At 41.7% G+C, this 15,592-nt stretch overlaps 1 protein-coding gene across 3 annotated transcripts in view; it reads left to right on the top strand.

Annotated features, from left to right (window-relative positions):
* The window catches only part of RAP1GDS1 (Rap1 GTPase-GDP dissociation stimulator 1), a 228,224-nt gene that overhangs the window by 41,720 nt on the left and 170,912 nt on the right, over positions 1 to 15,592 (top strand). For all 3 annotated transcript variants that reach the window (XM_055131099.1, XM_055131090.1, XM_055131083.1), the window contains exon 2: positions 978 to 1,085. In XM_055131099.1, coding sequence (XP_054987074.1) covers positions 978 to 1,085 — 108 coding nt within the window. The remainder of the gene's footprint in view (positions 1 to 977; positions 1,086 to 15,592) is intronic.

The raw sequence follows: 15,592 nt of genomic DNA, 5'->3' as shown, positions 1-15,592 counted from the left end.
TTTTAAAGAAATATTTTATTGAATCACCGTGAAAACAAGAAAAAAAATACAAAGCTTTCAGGTTTAAGTCACAGTCAAATACTGATTAAACCACCATCCCTTCACCAGTGCACCCGTTCCACCACCAAGAACCCCAATACACCCCCCTCCCACCCCACCCCCCATCTAAGTAGCTAATGATATTCCCATTATTCTCTCTATATATTGAGTACATTTCATATTTCCATACAGAACTCACTATTGTTGATTGGAAATTTTCCCCAACAATCAGGCCTGCTGAATAAGCATCATCTAATAATTTCTCTTCCTTGGTAAGAGTGAAGACTTTGAGTCTTGGGTTTTGGGTTTCTAATATTTTAGCTCAGTTCACAGTCAAAATGCATGGCTGCAAGAATCTGCTCTGGTGCCAAAATGGGTTAGGAGACCTCAGGATCACAGTCAGTAGGCGGGAGGCTCTGCTTCTCGTGCCGCGGCTCTTGGTTCATCTCTGGGCGGAAGGTGCGCCGGGAACACCTCCCCTCCCAGGACCACCTACAGGCTACGTCACTAAAGAAAGTCCTACCTCCTGGTGGAGGGGTCTTAGAGGGTGGCTCTCACCGCGTGGCTGCTGCCGCTGCCGCCATTTTCGCTCAGAAAAATGGGGTGGAGAGGGAAAAAAATCCCTCCCCGGGCTGCACGAGGTTGTAGTTCAGTTCACAGTCAGAATGCATGGCTGCAAGAATCTGCTCTGGTGCCAAAATGGGTTAGGAGACCTCAGGATCACAGTCAGTAGGCGCGGAGGCTCTGCTTCTTGTGCCGCGGCTCTTGGTTAATCTCCTAACACTTAATTTTAAAAAATTAGTAGTGCAGCCAACCTATCCCATTTTTCTAATGTATGTGGATGTTAATACACTTTTGTGTACTCATAGTATTCTTTATCATTTACATGATGGTTATGTGTTCAGTAAGATTTTTTATTTCTCTTTTTCTCTACACAGAAAATCTCAGTGATATATTGAAGAAGCTGAAGATAACTGCTGTTGACAGAACTGAGGATAGCTTAGAAGGATGCTTGGATTGTCTGCTTCAAGCCCTGGCCCAAAGTAGTGAGTTTCATTTTGTTTATTACTCATATGTCAGCCTTTTCCCTAAACAGTATCTTATCAGCAGTCACTTAGAAATTGGAATGCAGTTTAACATATACTTTGAATTATTTTAATTTTTGTGATTTTGTTTAATTGGAGATACCGCATTTGTTACACTGTTTATGGCAGGGTTTCATGTGTGTAATCATCTCACACCATACACTCCATTAGAGTGTGTGCTTCTGTCTGCTGTGTCCCAGGGTCCCCTCCAACCCACCTCTATTCGGTAAACTCAGTTCTTGAGACCAGCTCTGAGGTTCTGTTGCTTTTCCCCATTATTTTTCCCCTACTCTTTTCTTTATATCCTTTATCTGGGAGATGATTCTGTCTGTCCCATTTCTTCTAACTGCACTCAGCATAATACCCACTAGTTTCCATGTAGAAGCAAATTGCATGATTTCATTTTTTCTTACACCTTTAAAGATGACATGAAGACAAACCAGTATGTTTTTAAAAAATGTTTCTCACAACTTATCATCAGGGAAGTACGAATCAAAACAACAATAAGATATCACCTCTTACCAGTCAGATTGGTATATCATAAACAAGAAAAGCAGTCAGTGTTAGTGTAGTTGTTGGGAAAAGGAACCCTCATTCACAGTTGGTGAGAGTGTCAATTTGTTCACCCTTATTGAAAAATAGAGATTTATGGGATCGACCCTCCTACTTGACATGATTTTTGGATATACTCAGATTCCAATAAAAACGGATGTAGTTTTTTCTAATTGAATGCTTCCAGTTAATTGTTTTTAAAAGTTGTTTAATTTTAACTTTGTTTTAGTGACATTGTCTTGAAAAAAAATCTTTGTTCAATTAAAGTAGAATGTGTAATTAGATTCTTTGTGAACTCAGTTACATATAGGCTATGCTCTTGAGTGCCTGTGGAGAGTTATTTTCTTTTTGAAAGATTGATGTTTAAGTTAAAAAGAAATGAACAAAAATAAGAAAAACATGAAAAAAAGGAATCTAAATTTTATAGCCGTTTAGTAGAACAGAGTTAGAAAATACTGAATAAATAATTTCAATGTATGTTGGATAAAATTTTAGCCGATTTATAGTTGGGGAAGTGGTGGGGTTGGTTTCCTTGTAAAAACAAACTTGGCCATGAGCATTGATTCATTCAAATGCCTAACAACCCGAATCGGACAATTTCAGTTGAATAGATGTGGCTCACTGCTGGCAGTTTCTATCTTCATTGTCTACACGCCAACGTCCAGTTACGAAGAAGTTGGATTGACGAAGAAGAAATCGAGAAGTTCTACATGGAGCTGGAGAAGTTCTATAAAGAAGACCACATCTTCTACAAGATATTTGTTGGTGATTTTAATGCCAAGATAGGACTGAGAAGGTCACCTGAAGAACTCCACATTGGGTCCCATGGCCTAGAATAGAACGAACAGGGTGAGAGATGTCTGAGTTCATCTTGTTGACCAAGACCATCCATGGTAACTCACAGTTCCAGAAGGCCGAATCTAAACGTTGGACATGGGTGTCTCCCGGTGGACAGTTCCACAATGAAATTGACCACATCATACTCAATTGAAGGTTTTGCCTGACAGCGCTTTTGTCCCAAAATTCCAAATGGGATTGGACCACCGTCTACTTCATGCACAATTCTATTTCACAGAGCGGGGAGAAAGGACTGCAGAGTTTAAGTTTAAGAAGAGAACTCCCAGAATGACTACCAACTGGGAGCTCTTTCGCACTATTGCAGCAATGTGGGAAGATGCCGCCCTTGACAAAATCGATGAGGAATACGATCGACTGGTTCAGCACCTCCATTATTGTTCGAAAAATGCCTAGAGTGGGAAAGCCACAAACAGATGTCTGTCTTCGCAAACTCAGCTCATTTGCCAATGTTGTTTGGCACGAGCCTCAGACAACCACAAGCTAATGTCCGAACTTGGAAAGCTGTGCAGAGAAGCGATAAAGGAAGACCTCAAAGAGAGAAGAGCAGCAGTGTTGGCCGTTGCGGCCGAAGTCAGGAAACGTATTTGCAACGCTCGCCTGTCCTTTGCCAACTACAAGACCAAGATGACTGCCCTCCGATGTCCTGATGGACCTATCACATCTTCCAGAAGGGCAATGGAAAAGGTTATCCACGATTTCTACTCGGATCTCTTCCACAGCCACATCCACCTACCCACATATCAAATTCCAAAGGATGGATATGTCCTTCCCAACGTCCACCCTTCTGAAATTCGACATGCCATTTCATCAGTAAAGACGCATATAGCACTTGGTCCAGACAAGTTCAGACCCTAACACCTGAAGAATCTGCTGCCAGTACTCGTCAATACACTGGTTCGCCTCTTCACATGCTACCTGTCCGAATGTAAGGTTTCGTCCCAATGGAAAACCAGCAGGACTGTTCTGTTGTACAAGAAGGGAAACATCAATGACATCAGCAACTATTGCCCAACCTGCCTGTTGTCTGTCGTCTACAAGTTGTTCACTCGAGTTATCCTGAATAGAACAGGCAGAACACTAGACGAAGGACAACTATGCGAGCAATCTGGGTTCTGTAAAGGATTCAGTATGATCGACCATATCCACACAGTGACCAAACTCATCGAAGTTTCGCGAGAATTCTCAAGATGCCGCTCTGTCTAATGTTCATTGATTAAAAGAAAGCCTTCAGTTCTGTTGAGACTGAAGCAGTCATTGAAGCCCTAGCCAAATAGGGCGTTCAAACTCAGTACATCAAGATCCTCTGTGAGCTGTATTATGAATTCACTACCAGGATCTCACCATTGTACAAGGAAGTGGTCATTGATGTAAAGAAAGGGGTTCAGAAGGGTGATAACATTTCACCGAAACTCTTCAGTGCCACCCTCGAGAACATCATGCGACGACTGAAATGGGAAGGAATGGGAGTGAAGATAGATGGTCGGCAACTACAACACCTCTGCTTCGCTGATGACATCGTTTTCATAACGCCAAACATTAGCCAAGCGGCACAAATGCTGGCCGACTTCAATGGCGAGTGTGGAAAGGTCAGACTGCAGCTGAATCTCAACAAAATGATGTTCATGAAAAATGAACTAGTCTCTGATGTTCCATTTGCTCTCTATGGAACGAACATCTCCAAATGCAGCAGCTATGTGTACCTGGGCCGAGAACTCAACAGGAGGAATGACTTGGCGGCAGAACTGCGTAGGAGGAAGAGAGCAGCATGGAATGCCTTCAAGAGTGTCGAAAAAGTGGTTAAGAGGACAGAGAACCTCCAACTGGGCATATCTTTTTGACTCCACTGTTCTTCCTGCACTAACATATGCCTCAGAGATCTGGGCCCTATGCAAACAGGATGGGAACACTATTTGGGCATCCCAAAGAGGAATTGAAAGAGCCATGCTAGAAGTATCACATTTCACTCAAGTGAGAGAAGGAATCCAGAGTTCTGACCTCCGTTGACGGTCAAGAATCAGGGACGCTGTCTCGTTTGCCAAGATGTCAAAAATCAGATGTGCCAGACACATAATATGATTCAGAGATGACCTGTTACCGATTGAAATCCATGAGACGTCAAAAGACCAAGTGGCCACCTACCAACGAGATGGTCAGACTTCCTTGTCAAAACACTGAATGAACAATTTGAAGCTCTTCCTGTTCCTTTATTGAGCAGATATCATTGGGCTACACTCCCATGTGACAGGGATAAATGGAGAAGTTATTGGTACCCGCTCGAGCAAATTGAACATCAACGGGATGACAAGCGATATAAGTAATAGTTGGGGTTGTAGCTTGGTGGTTGAGCATCTATTTCAGTTTTGAAGTATGAAGCTTTGGCTTGGATTTTCTGACTCACTCCTTACTCCCAGTTTAGGCCCATCATGGTCTTATTCATTAAACTTATTTATTGAAAAGCTTAACACCCCTCCACACCAAAAATAAACATTATAAAATGTTTAGATCATGGGATTCTAATAAAAACAATAAATTTTACCAATTTAATTGTCTTCCTGAAAAGCAATGAAGAATCGTCTGTCATGGAGACAAGTTTAGGAGTGAGAGGGAATATGGGGTAATCAGTGGAGGACTGATAGAGTGGAAACATTGTACACCTCAAACTTGTCAGTGAACTTATGGTGTATAAATAAACAGTAAAAATCGGTAAAACTTGAGAATTTTAAAATCAATTTAAATGAATAAACTTATGAATCAGTATGAAAACTATTTCTAAATTGGAAGCACACTTGTTGTGAAGAACATAATGTATTTTTAGTTTTAATAAAATATTTTCTCATATATTTAAAAGAATTACAACATAATTCATAATTGTCATCACATCTAAAGCTGTGGACTTAGTTTGTGGGTTTCTTTCTATGTGACTGCCTCTCTTCCAGGTTCATGTTGATACCTTACCCCCAGAGGGAATGCAGGCGTCATATGCACACAATTAAAATTAATAAATACTAGTTTTGTTTATGTGCTGTAGTATCTGACACATACATTTCTTTAGGTAGACTCCAAAAGTGATTAAAATGTAAAAGGAGCTGGCCTCCGGATCGTGGTTGATCAGCAGCAGAGCGGCCGCACAAATGTGTGGCCACCCAGATCAAATCTCGGCGGAGCCCGCGCCGGTGTCGCCCTTGGCCCGAGACTGCCCATGTGTCCGGCTGTTTCCAATTCATAACTCTTTTTTTTCCTCCTTCCCGTGCAACCAAGTTTGTACCTGCTTAATAGTCCTCATAATATGGCGGACACTATGCCGTTTTTCCCTGAAAAGGGAAAAAAAACCGAGAAAGTTGGATCTTTCCTCTCCTTGGCTGGCATGGTGCTATGGCTTAGTTCACAATCTAGAGACATGGCTGCAAGCAGTTGCTGGGACCAAAAGTAGTGTAGCTGGCCTCTGGATCCTGGTTGATCAGCAGCCGAGCAGCCGCACAAAAGTGTGGCCACCCAGCAACTGCTTGCAGCCATGTCTCAAGACTGTGAACTAAGCCATTGCCCCATGCTGCCAGAGGAAGGGAAATGATGCAATTTCTAACATAAATATCCCTGGACTTAATTACTAAAATACTAAAATACAGAAATCCTAAACTGCATGGCTGCTGTTGCAGCCTTCATATCTCTTCATTCTCAGCAATGGAAAACTAATTATCAAATGCTTCCTTGTCAGTAGGGCTCTTTTTCTTTTGGGAAAAACTCCAACAACAATAGTGAGTTTTGTGTTGAAATATGGAATGTAATCAAGGTAAAGAGAAAATGAAGTGAAATTTATCAGCTACGCAGGTGGGGGTGGGGGGTGGGAGGTATACTGGGGTTTTTGGTGGTGGAATATGGGCACTGGTGAAGGGATGGGTGTTCGAGCATTGTATAACTGAGACATAAGCCTGAGAACTTTGTAGCTTTCCACATGGTGATTCAATAAAATAAATAAATTAATTTTAAAAAAAGTGAAAGGAGAGAGATAGAGATAGAGGGGTGGAGGGAGTGAGGGAGGGAGGGAGATAGGAAAATTTCATGCAGATGTTGGGTCTGTTAAAGAAGAAAGGTGTCTATCATTGGTTGAACTCCTACTATATACTGCATATTGGGTTTTGGACTCTAGAAGTATTATCTAATGCAATATTTTCTATGAGAAGATATTTTCATTGCTACTTAAGGAATGCTATAGCTCCATTCCACCCTGGAGTGGGTAGACCATTTGCCTTGCACGCGGCCGACCCGGGCTTGATTCCTCCCTCCTCCTCAGAGAGCCTGGCAAACTACTGAGTATCCCACCTGCACAGCAGAGCCTGGCAAGCTACCTGTGGTGTATTTGATATGCCAAATAGAAAAAAAAAACAGTGAGAAGTCTCATAATGGAGACAATACTGGTGCCCGCTCGAGCAAATTGATGAATAACAGGATGACAGTGCTACAAGTGCTACTTAAGTAATGAGGAAATTGGCCTGTTAAAAGTTTATTCTGTCTTACTTGGGCAGAATAGAGGGTCTAGATTCAAACTCTTTAAGAAAAAAGCGACACTTTGTGAAGTGCAAATTTTTACTCGGTTTATAATATGAAGGCGTTTCCTCAAGCTGTTTTAAATTTTGCTTTTTCTTTAAAATGGTTTGAAATTGTGGTTAGAGAGGGGAATGATATTTAAACCATTTTCCCCTTGGATTATGGGCTGATTTGTTTCATAGGTAGTATTTGGTATAATTCCTAAAGCTAACATTTGACTTTTAAACAAAAAAAAATTTTCAACCCTGTAAGGTGTTTATTGTCTGCAGTTTATTTTTGTTTTCTTAAATAACGTGGTTAATTCATTGCAATGCCTGTCCTTACAAAGATAAAATTATAAAGGATCTAATTTAGGTGGATCTGTACAGGTTTGGTTTTATACAGCGATGTTCTAGTTTCTTAATTATTTTACAGATATTTCTACTAAAAATATCAATATTTGTGTATGAGCAATAAAGATTTCTCTGTATCTAGTATAAAATGGAATACTGGTTCAAATGAAAGCTCATTTTTTGCCTGTGTGTTTTTTTTTGTTTTGGGGCTACACTCAGTGGTACCTAGTCGCTCTGCTCTTGCAGTCAACACTGGCAGGGCTCAGGGAACATATTGGATACCAGGAATTGAACCTGGTGTGCCATGTGCAAGGCAGCTTCCTTTCTCACTGTACTTTCTTTCTGGCCTTTCAATTTCTAATTTTTTGAGAAGTATTCATATTGTTATTCAAACAGGATGAGCCAGAGCCAACAGACATACCCACCAACATCCTTTTCCCTCACATCTACACAAGCATTGTTTTTATTTCTATTTTTCATTTTTTGTTTTTTGGGGTTACAACCAGCAATGTTCTGGGCTTACTCCTGGTTCTGTTTTTGTTCTTTTTTGTATTTGCTAATCAGACTGATCGGAGGTAGTATCTCATTGTTTTGATTTTCATTTCTTTGAGTATAAGTGATTTTTTTTTAGACTTTAAACACTGATTTTCAAAGATGTTCACAGTACATTTGTTTCAGGTATTCAATATTATACCTGTCCTATCACCAATGTGTCTTTACCTCCACCAATGTCTCTAGTTTTACACCGACCCTGTAAGCTCGCTCCCTTAGCAGGCACAAATTAATTTATTTTATACTGCTTGTTACAAAATATATCTTGTAATGGTGTTGCTAAAATCATGGCCTGAGCATTTACTGAGAATTTAGTGAGAGTTGGGCCTCCTTTGTTACTGTTTTCATTCATTAAGCTTAGTGGGCTTGACTCAGTTTTACCATCTAATTTTCTTGCTTTGACTGGGTTCTCAGCTCTGTGAAATTTGGAAGAGCTGCATGGCTGTATATGTGGTTTCACACTTCAGGGTTTGGAGCTGGAACCATCAACTGCAGTTGTCTCTCTGGACTTTGTGAGATTAGTCATGAAGCTGGGCAGTTTCTCTGGCAGTGGAAGGAGCAAGATATAGGTGTGTGGACCTTTTACAGAGCAGGGACTCTGTTAGCCACCATTCTGTCTAGGCTCCAGACACAGGTCTAGGCCTGTCAGGGGTAACTTAGGTCTGGCATCTCTCTGAGATCTGTTTTGAAGCTCAGTGATTTTTTTTTTTAAATATATTTACTGGCAGTCTGTTTTTCTTCTTGAAGGAAGAATCTGTTCATCTCTTCGCAGGTTTTGATGGGGTTGGTGTTTTCTTTTTTATTACTAAATTTTACAAGTGCTCTGTATATCATGACTGTTAATCCTTTTTCAGATGAATGGTGGGCAAATGTTTTCTTCCATTCTGAGGGGTATCCTTTTATTATAGTTGTTTCTCTTGTGGTATAGAAGCTTTTTAATTTGATGTCAATTTATTTTTGCTTCTGTTTGCTTGACCAGTGGCATTGATTGAAGATGCTGCTACATTCAGTCTCTTTAAGGCCTCTGCCTGTTTTCCTCAATATAATTGATAGATGAAAGTTTAATATTGAGGTATTTTCATCCATTTTGAATTGACTTGTGTAAAGTATAAGGTGTGAGATAAGGGTATGAGTTCATTTTTTAACACGTTAACTGACTTGTTTTTCCAACAGCATTGCTAAAGGGGCTTTGTTGCTTTTCTTCAGTTATAGCTCCTTTGTCAAAAAGTTGTTGAATACACACCTAAGAGGGCTTTCAATTCTGTTCCAGTAATCTGAGAGTCTGTACTTTTTTTTTTTTTTTGAGGACTCAAGCCCTTTATTTTATTTTTTTTTCTTTTTAAAAATTTTTTATTAATGAATCACGATGAGGTACAATTACAAACTTATGAACTTTCATGTTTGCATTTCATTTATATCCCTCCACCAATGCCCATTCTCCTCAATCAATGTTCCCAGTATCCCTCCCACCATCCCCACCCCAACCCCCACCACCCCACCCTGCCTCTGTGGCAGGGCATTCCCTTTTGTTCTCTCTCCTGTTGGATGTTGTAGTTTGCAATAGAGGTATTTATTGAGTGGCCATCATGTTCAGTCTATAGTCTACTTTTGGCACGCAGCTTTCAACCTGAGTGGGTCCTCCCAATAGTCTCTACTAGGTGTTCCCTTCTGATTTCTACCTCTTTTTTTTTTTTTAACAACACGCAGTAAAAATTTATTCATATTAATAACTCCATTTGTCCATTTGTCATGGGGGTTGTTGCTTAGATGTATGGGATGGCACATGCATGCTGGCTCTCTGAGGTTACACAGGTGCTGGCTCTCTGAGGTTACACAGGGCTGTCTCTCTGAGGTTACACAGGTGCTGTCTCTCTGAGGTTACACAGATGCTGGCTCTCCGAGGTTACGTAGGTGCTGGCTCTCTGAGGTTACACAGGTGCTGGCTCTCCGAGGTTACACAGGTGCTGGCTCTCCGAGGTTACACAGGTGCTGGCTCTCTGAGGTTACTCAGGTGCTGGCTCTCTGAGGTTACGCAGGGCTGGCTCTCTGAGGTTACGCAGGTGCTGGCTCTCCGAGGTTACGCAGGTGCTGGCTCTCTGAGGTTACACAGGTGCTGGCTCTCTGAGGTTGTGCCGGTGCTGGCTCTCTGAGGTTACTCAGGTGCTGGCTCTCTGAGGTTACTCAGGTGCTGGCTCTCTGAGGTTGTGCCGGTGCTGGCTCTCTGAGGTTACACAGGGCTGGCTCTCTGAGGTTGCGCAGGGCTGGCTCTCTGAGGTTACTCAGGTGCTGGCTCTCGGAGGGAGTCTGTACTTTTTTTAACATTTAATTTTATTTTAGGCACCAAAGTTCAAATACTGTTAACTGTAGAGCTCTATGTATAATACAATCCCTTCACTACACTCTCTTCCAGAGTGTCCATCCCTCTCCACCATTGTCCTGTGTTTCCTCCTCATCCTCTCCTTCCCTTCCCTATGGTAGCTTCCTATGAAAGACCAAGAAATTCAGTTTCTCGTGTATTTTGAGTATTTGTTATACCCTACTTTCTTTCTCTTCCTTCCTTCCTTTCTTTCTCTTTCTTTCTTTCTTTCTTTCTTTCTTTCTTTCTTTCTTTCTTTCTTTCTTTCTTTCTTTCTTTCTTTCTTTCTTTCTTTCTTTCTTTCTTTCTTTCCTTCCTTCTTTCTTTCTTTTCTTTCTTTCTTTCTTTCTTTCTTTCTTTCTTTCTTTCTTTCTTTCTTTCTTTCTTTCTTTCTCTCTCTCTCTCTCTCTCTCTCTCTCTTTCTTTCTTTCTTTCTTTCTTTCTTTCTTTCTTTCTTTCTTTCTTTCTTTCTTTCTCCTCCCTCTCCTACTTTATTTTCTTCTTTCCCTCCTTTTCTCCCTCCTTCCCTTCCTCCCTCCCTTCCTTCCTTCCTTCCTTCCTTCCTTCCTTCCTTCCTTCCTTCCTTCCTTCCTTCCTTCCTTCCTTCCTTCCCTCCTTCCTTCCTTCCTTCCTTCCTTCCTTCCTTCCTTCCTTCCTTCCTTCCTTCCTGCCTTCCTTCCTGCCTTCCTGCCTTCCTTCCTGCCTTCCTTCCTGCCTTCCTTCCTGCCTTCCTGCCTTCCTGCCTTCCTGCTTTCCTGCCTTCCTTCCTGCCTTAACTGGTAGTGGTGCTCAGGGCTCACTCCTGGCTCTGCACTCAGGGAATCACTCCTTGTAGGCTTGGGGGGACCATGTTGGATGCCAGGGAACAAATCCTGGTTGGCCACATGCAAGGCAAGTGCTCTACCTGTTATACTATCACTCCACCCCCTACTGTGTTTCTTTATACCCCACATATGAGTGACACAATCCTGTGCTTGTCCTGCTCCTTCTGACTACAGTCAGCATGTCCTCCAGTTCCATTCATGTAGCAGAAAATGTCAAGATTTAAATTTTTCTTACAGCTTTTGAGTGTTTAAAATCTATTTTAATTTTTTTTTGGTTGCCATGAAATTACAAAGTTATTCATGATTGAATTTTATGCATATGGTGTTTCAATGTTTCAACATTGACCCCTTTACCAGTGTCCATTTCCCTCCACCAATTTTCTTCCCATCCTGCTTTTACAAGAGGCCTGACCTCTGCCTTAGAGCATCAAGGACAGTGCTCCAGCAGCTTCTTCCCAGTCATAACAATACCCTAGCTCCCCACCTGCTTGTTAGTGTATGTAGCAGTCTGCCTCTACTTAACCATTGTCTTTCCTAATAACCTTTGTATGACTACGAGTTTATGGCCCACGTGGGTGGCTTTGTGTTGGCCATGCTGTGAGTGTGGGTCTTGAGCATCCATTATTCCTGACTTGAGGAATAGTCCTTTATTTCCCTGGGCCCAGGTAGTTACCAAATAAATACAAGAGTGGGCAACCTTGTCTTGTGCCTGATCTTAGAGGGAAGCCTTTTAGTGTTTTCCTGTTGAGTATAATGTTTGCTGTGGACTTCTGGTAAATGGCTCTATGTTGAGGAATGTTCCTGCAGTTCCCTTTTGTTGAGAGTTTTCTATCATGAATGAGTGCTGTATCTTGTCAAAGACTTTCTCTGTATCTATTGATATGATCATACGATTTTTATTTTTTATTGGTATGGTGTATTATTCTGACTGACTTGCATTTATTAAATCATCCTTTCATTTGTGGGATCAGTTGTACTTGGTCATGGAGTACGATCTTTTGTGTGAGTTGTATTTGCGAGTATTTTGTTGAGGATCTTTGCATCTGTGTTTGTCAGGGTTATTGGCTCTACTTTTCATATCAGGGTGATGTATGCTTGATGAAACTGTTTTGGAGTGTATCTGTTTCTTCAGTTTCTTGGAAGAGTCTAAAAAAAGATTGGCAATAGATCTTAAAGGTTTGAAAGAACTACTCACTAGTGAATCAGTCTGTCTTTGTCTGGGCTTTTGTTTTTTTGGTAGGCTTTTGATTAAGATTTTGATTTCTTCAAAAGTAATAGGTCTATTCAGTTGTTTAATTGCTTGGTTTAGCCTTGGGAGATTATAGAATTCCAAGAATTTATTTCTTCTCATATTTAACGTTTGTACGAGCCTCACATTGGGGAGCTGGAGGAGGAACCCAGGTGTGCGGGACCCAGGGCTGAGATCTGAGATCACCAAGGCTGCTCAGATTGGGACTGGGCCTAGTCTACCCAAATGCCCCATTTTCCAGTAGCTAGACAGTCACACCCAGAGACTGCCCCCAGACACCGTGTAATCCCATCAATAGTTAACATCCAGAGACTATAAAACCAAGCTCCCAGAAGAGAATGACGCAGTCTCTTGCCCCTGCACCTGGCTGTCTTCACCAGGGCCCCTCAGAGGGGATGGGTTGCATTTCCCTCCCCCCACCTCCTCTGGAACCCAGCCACAGCCATGCTCAGGGTTACTCTCCACACGTTCAGACAAGCCTCATGCATGGGGAAGCCAGCGGAGGAACCCAGGTATGCGGGACCTGTGGCCGAGATCTCCAAGGCTGTTCGGATTGGGACTGGGCCTCTTCCACCCAGGTCCCCCATTTTCCAGTAGCTAGACAGTCACATACAGAGGCTGCCCCCGTGCCGTGTAATCCCATCAATGGCCAACATCCAGAGACTATGAAACCAAGCTCCCGAAATCTAATAGCCTAGTTCTCCCTCTTGGAGAACCTGACAAACTACCGAGAGTCTATTTCCCACTTGGGAGAGCCTGGCAAGCTCCCCGTGACATGTTCATATCCAAAATACAATAACATATATACATACCTCTCGGAGAGCCCAGCAAGCTATCAAGAGTATCCCGCTTGCACGGCAGAGCCTGGCAAGCTACCCGTGATGTATTCAATACGCCAAAAACAGTAACAATAGGTCTCATTCCTCTGACACTGAAAGAGCCTCCAATAGTTGGGAAAGACAAGTAAGGAGAGGCTGCTAAAATCTCAGGGCTGAGTATAATAGAGAAGTTACTGGTGCTCACTTGAGTAAATTGATGGACAAATCGATGACATGATACAGTGATATTTAATGGCATAAAGATTCTCAAATCAGTCTCTGATGATCTTTTGAATTTCTGTGGCATTTTTTGTGATACCCATAAGAGATAGTGTTTTCTTTCTCTTTGTGAGTTTTGCTAGTGGCATATCAATCTAGTTTGATTTTTTTAAAGAGCTTCTTCTTGGTTTTATGATATTTTGGATTTTAAAAAATTTATAGCTTCTTTCTTTCTTTCTTTCTTTCTTTCTTTCTTTCTTTCTTTCTTTCTTCTTTCTTTCTTTCTTTCTTTCTTTCTTTCTTTCTTTCTTTCTTTCTTTCTCTTTTGCTTTTTGGGTCACACCCGGCTATGCACAGGGGATACTCCTGGCTCATACTCTCAGGAATTACTCCTGGCAGTGCTTGGGGGACCATATGGGATGCTGGGAATCTAACCTGGGTTGACCACGTGCAAGGCAAATGCCCTACTCACTGTGCTATCGCTCCAGCCACTGTTATTAGTTTGTTTTTTTTTTTTTAACTTTATTATTTCCTTTTTACTGCCTGTTCTGGTCTCCATCTGTTGGTCATTTTTAAATTTTTTAAGTACTGCAGTCAGGTTATTTATGTGGGCCCTTCCTTTCATGAATGCTTGCATAGCTGTAAACTTCCCCCTCAACACTACTTTTGCTGTATCCTGCAGTTCTGGTAGATAGTGTCCTCATTCTCATTTGTTTTCTTGAATCTTTTTTTTATTTTTTAATTTTTAAATTTGTTCTTGCTTTTTGGGTCACACCCGGCTATGCACGGGGTTACTCCCGGCTCTGCACTCAGGAATTACTCTTCGTGCTCATGGGACCATATGGGATGCTGGGAATCGAACCTGAGTCGGCCACGTGCAAGGCAAATGCCCTACCCACTGAGCTATCACTCCAGCCCTGTGTTTCCTTGAATCTTCTAAATTCCTCTTTGGTTTCTCTCTGATCCACTGGTTTTTCAGTAACAAGCTCTTTAATTTCTAGGTATTGTTGTTTCTTCATTTCTGTCTGTGATTAACTTCTGCTTTCAGTGCATCATGGTCTGAAAAGATAGGTGATATGATTTCTATCCTTTTGACTTTGTGGAGGTATATTTTGTTCCAAGCATGTGGTTTATATTGGAGAATTTCCCATGTGCATTGGAGAGGAATGTGTATTTGGCCTCTTGAGGATGAAATATGTCTATATGTCTACTAAACCCCTTTCATTTATTCTTTCAGAGCAAGTATTTCCATACTGAGCTTTTATTAAGAGGTAACAGTGGTGTAGAAGTCTCCAACTTATTGTGTTGTTATCAATGTCTTCATGTCTGTTAGTAGTTGTTTTAAGTATTTTGCAGGTCCCTCATTAGGTGCATATACATTTGGGAGTGTGAGTTCTTCATGATGTACATATCCCTTTATTATTAATAAATGACCTTCAGGGGCTGGAGTGATAGCACAGTGGGTAGGGCATTTGCCTTGCACGTGGCCAACCTGTGTTCAATTCCCAGCATCCCATATGGTCCCCTGAGCACCGCCAGGAGTAATTCCTGAGTGCAGAGCCAGGAATAACCCCTGTGCATCGCCAGGTGTGACCCAAAAAGAAAAAAAAGGGAAATGACCTTCACTGGCACGCATATGCTGCCTGAGCCCATGTGCTGCTTGCGCCCACGTGGCCGAGCACATGTGTCGCCCGCATCTCCCCTCTTGAGATGTGTACTTCCGTGTTTTTATATTTTTGTGTCTAAAGCTCTGATATGTGTAGAGGCTCTCTCCACCCTTGGAGAAGCCTGAGTTCTCTCTTGAGTGCATTACTCTTACTCTTCTCTCTTCCTCTTATCCCTTCCTCCTTCCCTCAAAAACCTCTGAATGAAATCTGTTACTTTAAAAAAAAATGACCTTCACTGTCTCTTACAACCTTTTTCAGCTTGAAGTCTATGTTTGATACTAGTATGGTCACCCCAGCCATTCTATGGGGTTGCTTCTTGAAGAATAGTCTTCTAGCCTTGACTTTGAGTCTGTGTTTGCTCTGACTATTCAAATGTGTTTCTTGTAGTAGCAGAGTGTCGGGTTAAATTTTCTATTCCATCCTACCACTCTCTTTCTCTTAATTGATTTAGCCCATTTTGTCCATTGATGTTGGGAGAGATTATAGTTATGGGGTTTTG

Source organism: Sorex araneus, chromosome 1, assembly GCF_027595985.1.
Source record: "Sorex araneus isolate mSorAra2 chromosome 1, mSorAra2.pri, whole genome shotgun sequence".
Classification (NCBI taxonomy): domain Eukaryota; kingdom Metazoa; phylum Chordata; class Mammalia; order Eulipotyphla; family Soricidae; genus Sorex; species Sorex araneus.
Note: the sequence above shows the minus strand (reverse complement) of the source record. Positions and strands in the feature narration are given on the sequence as shown.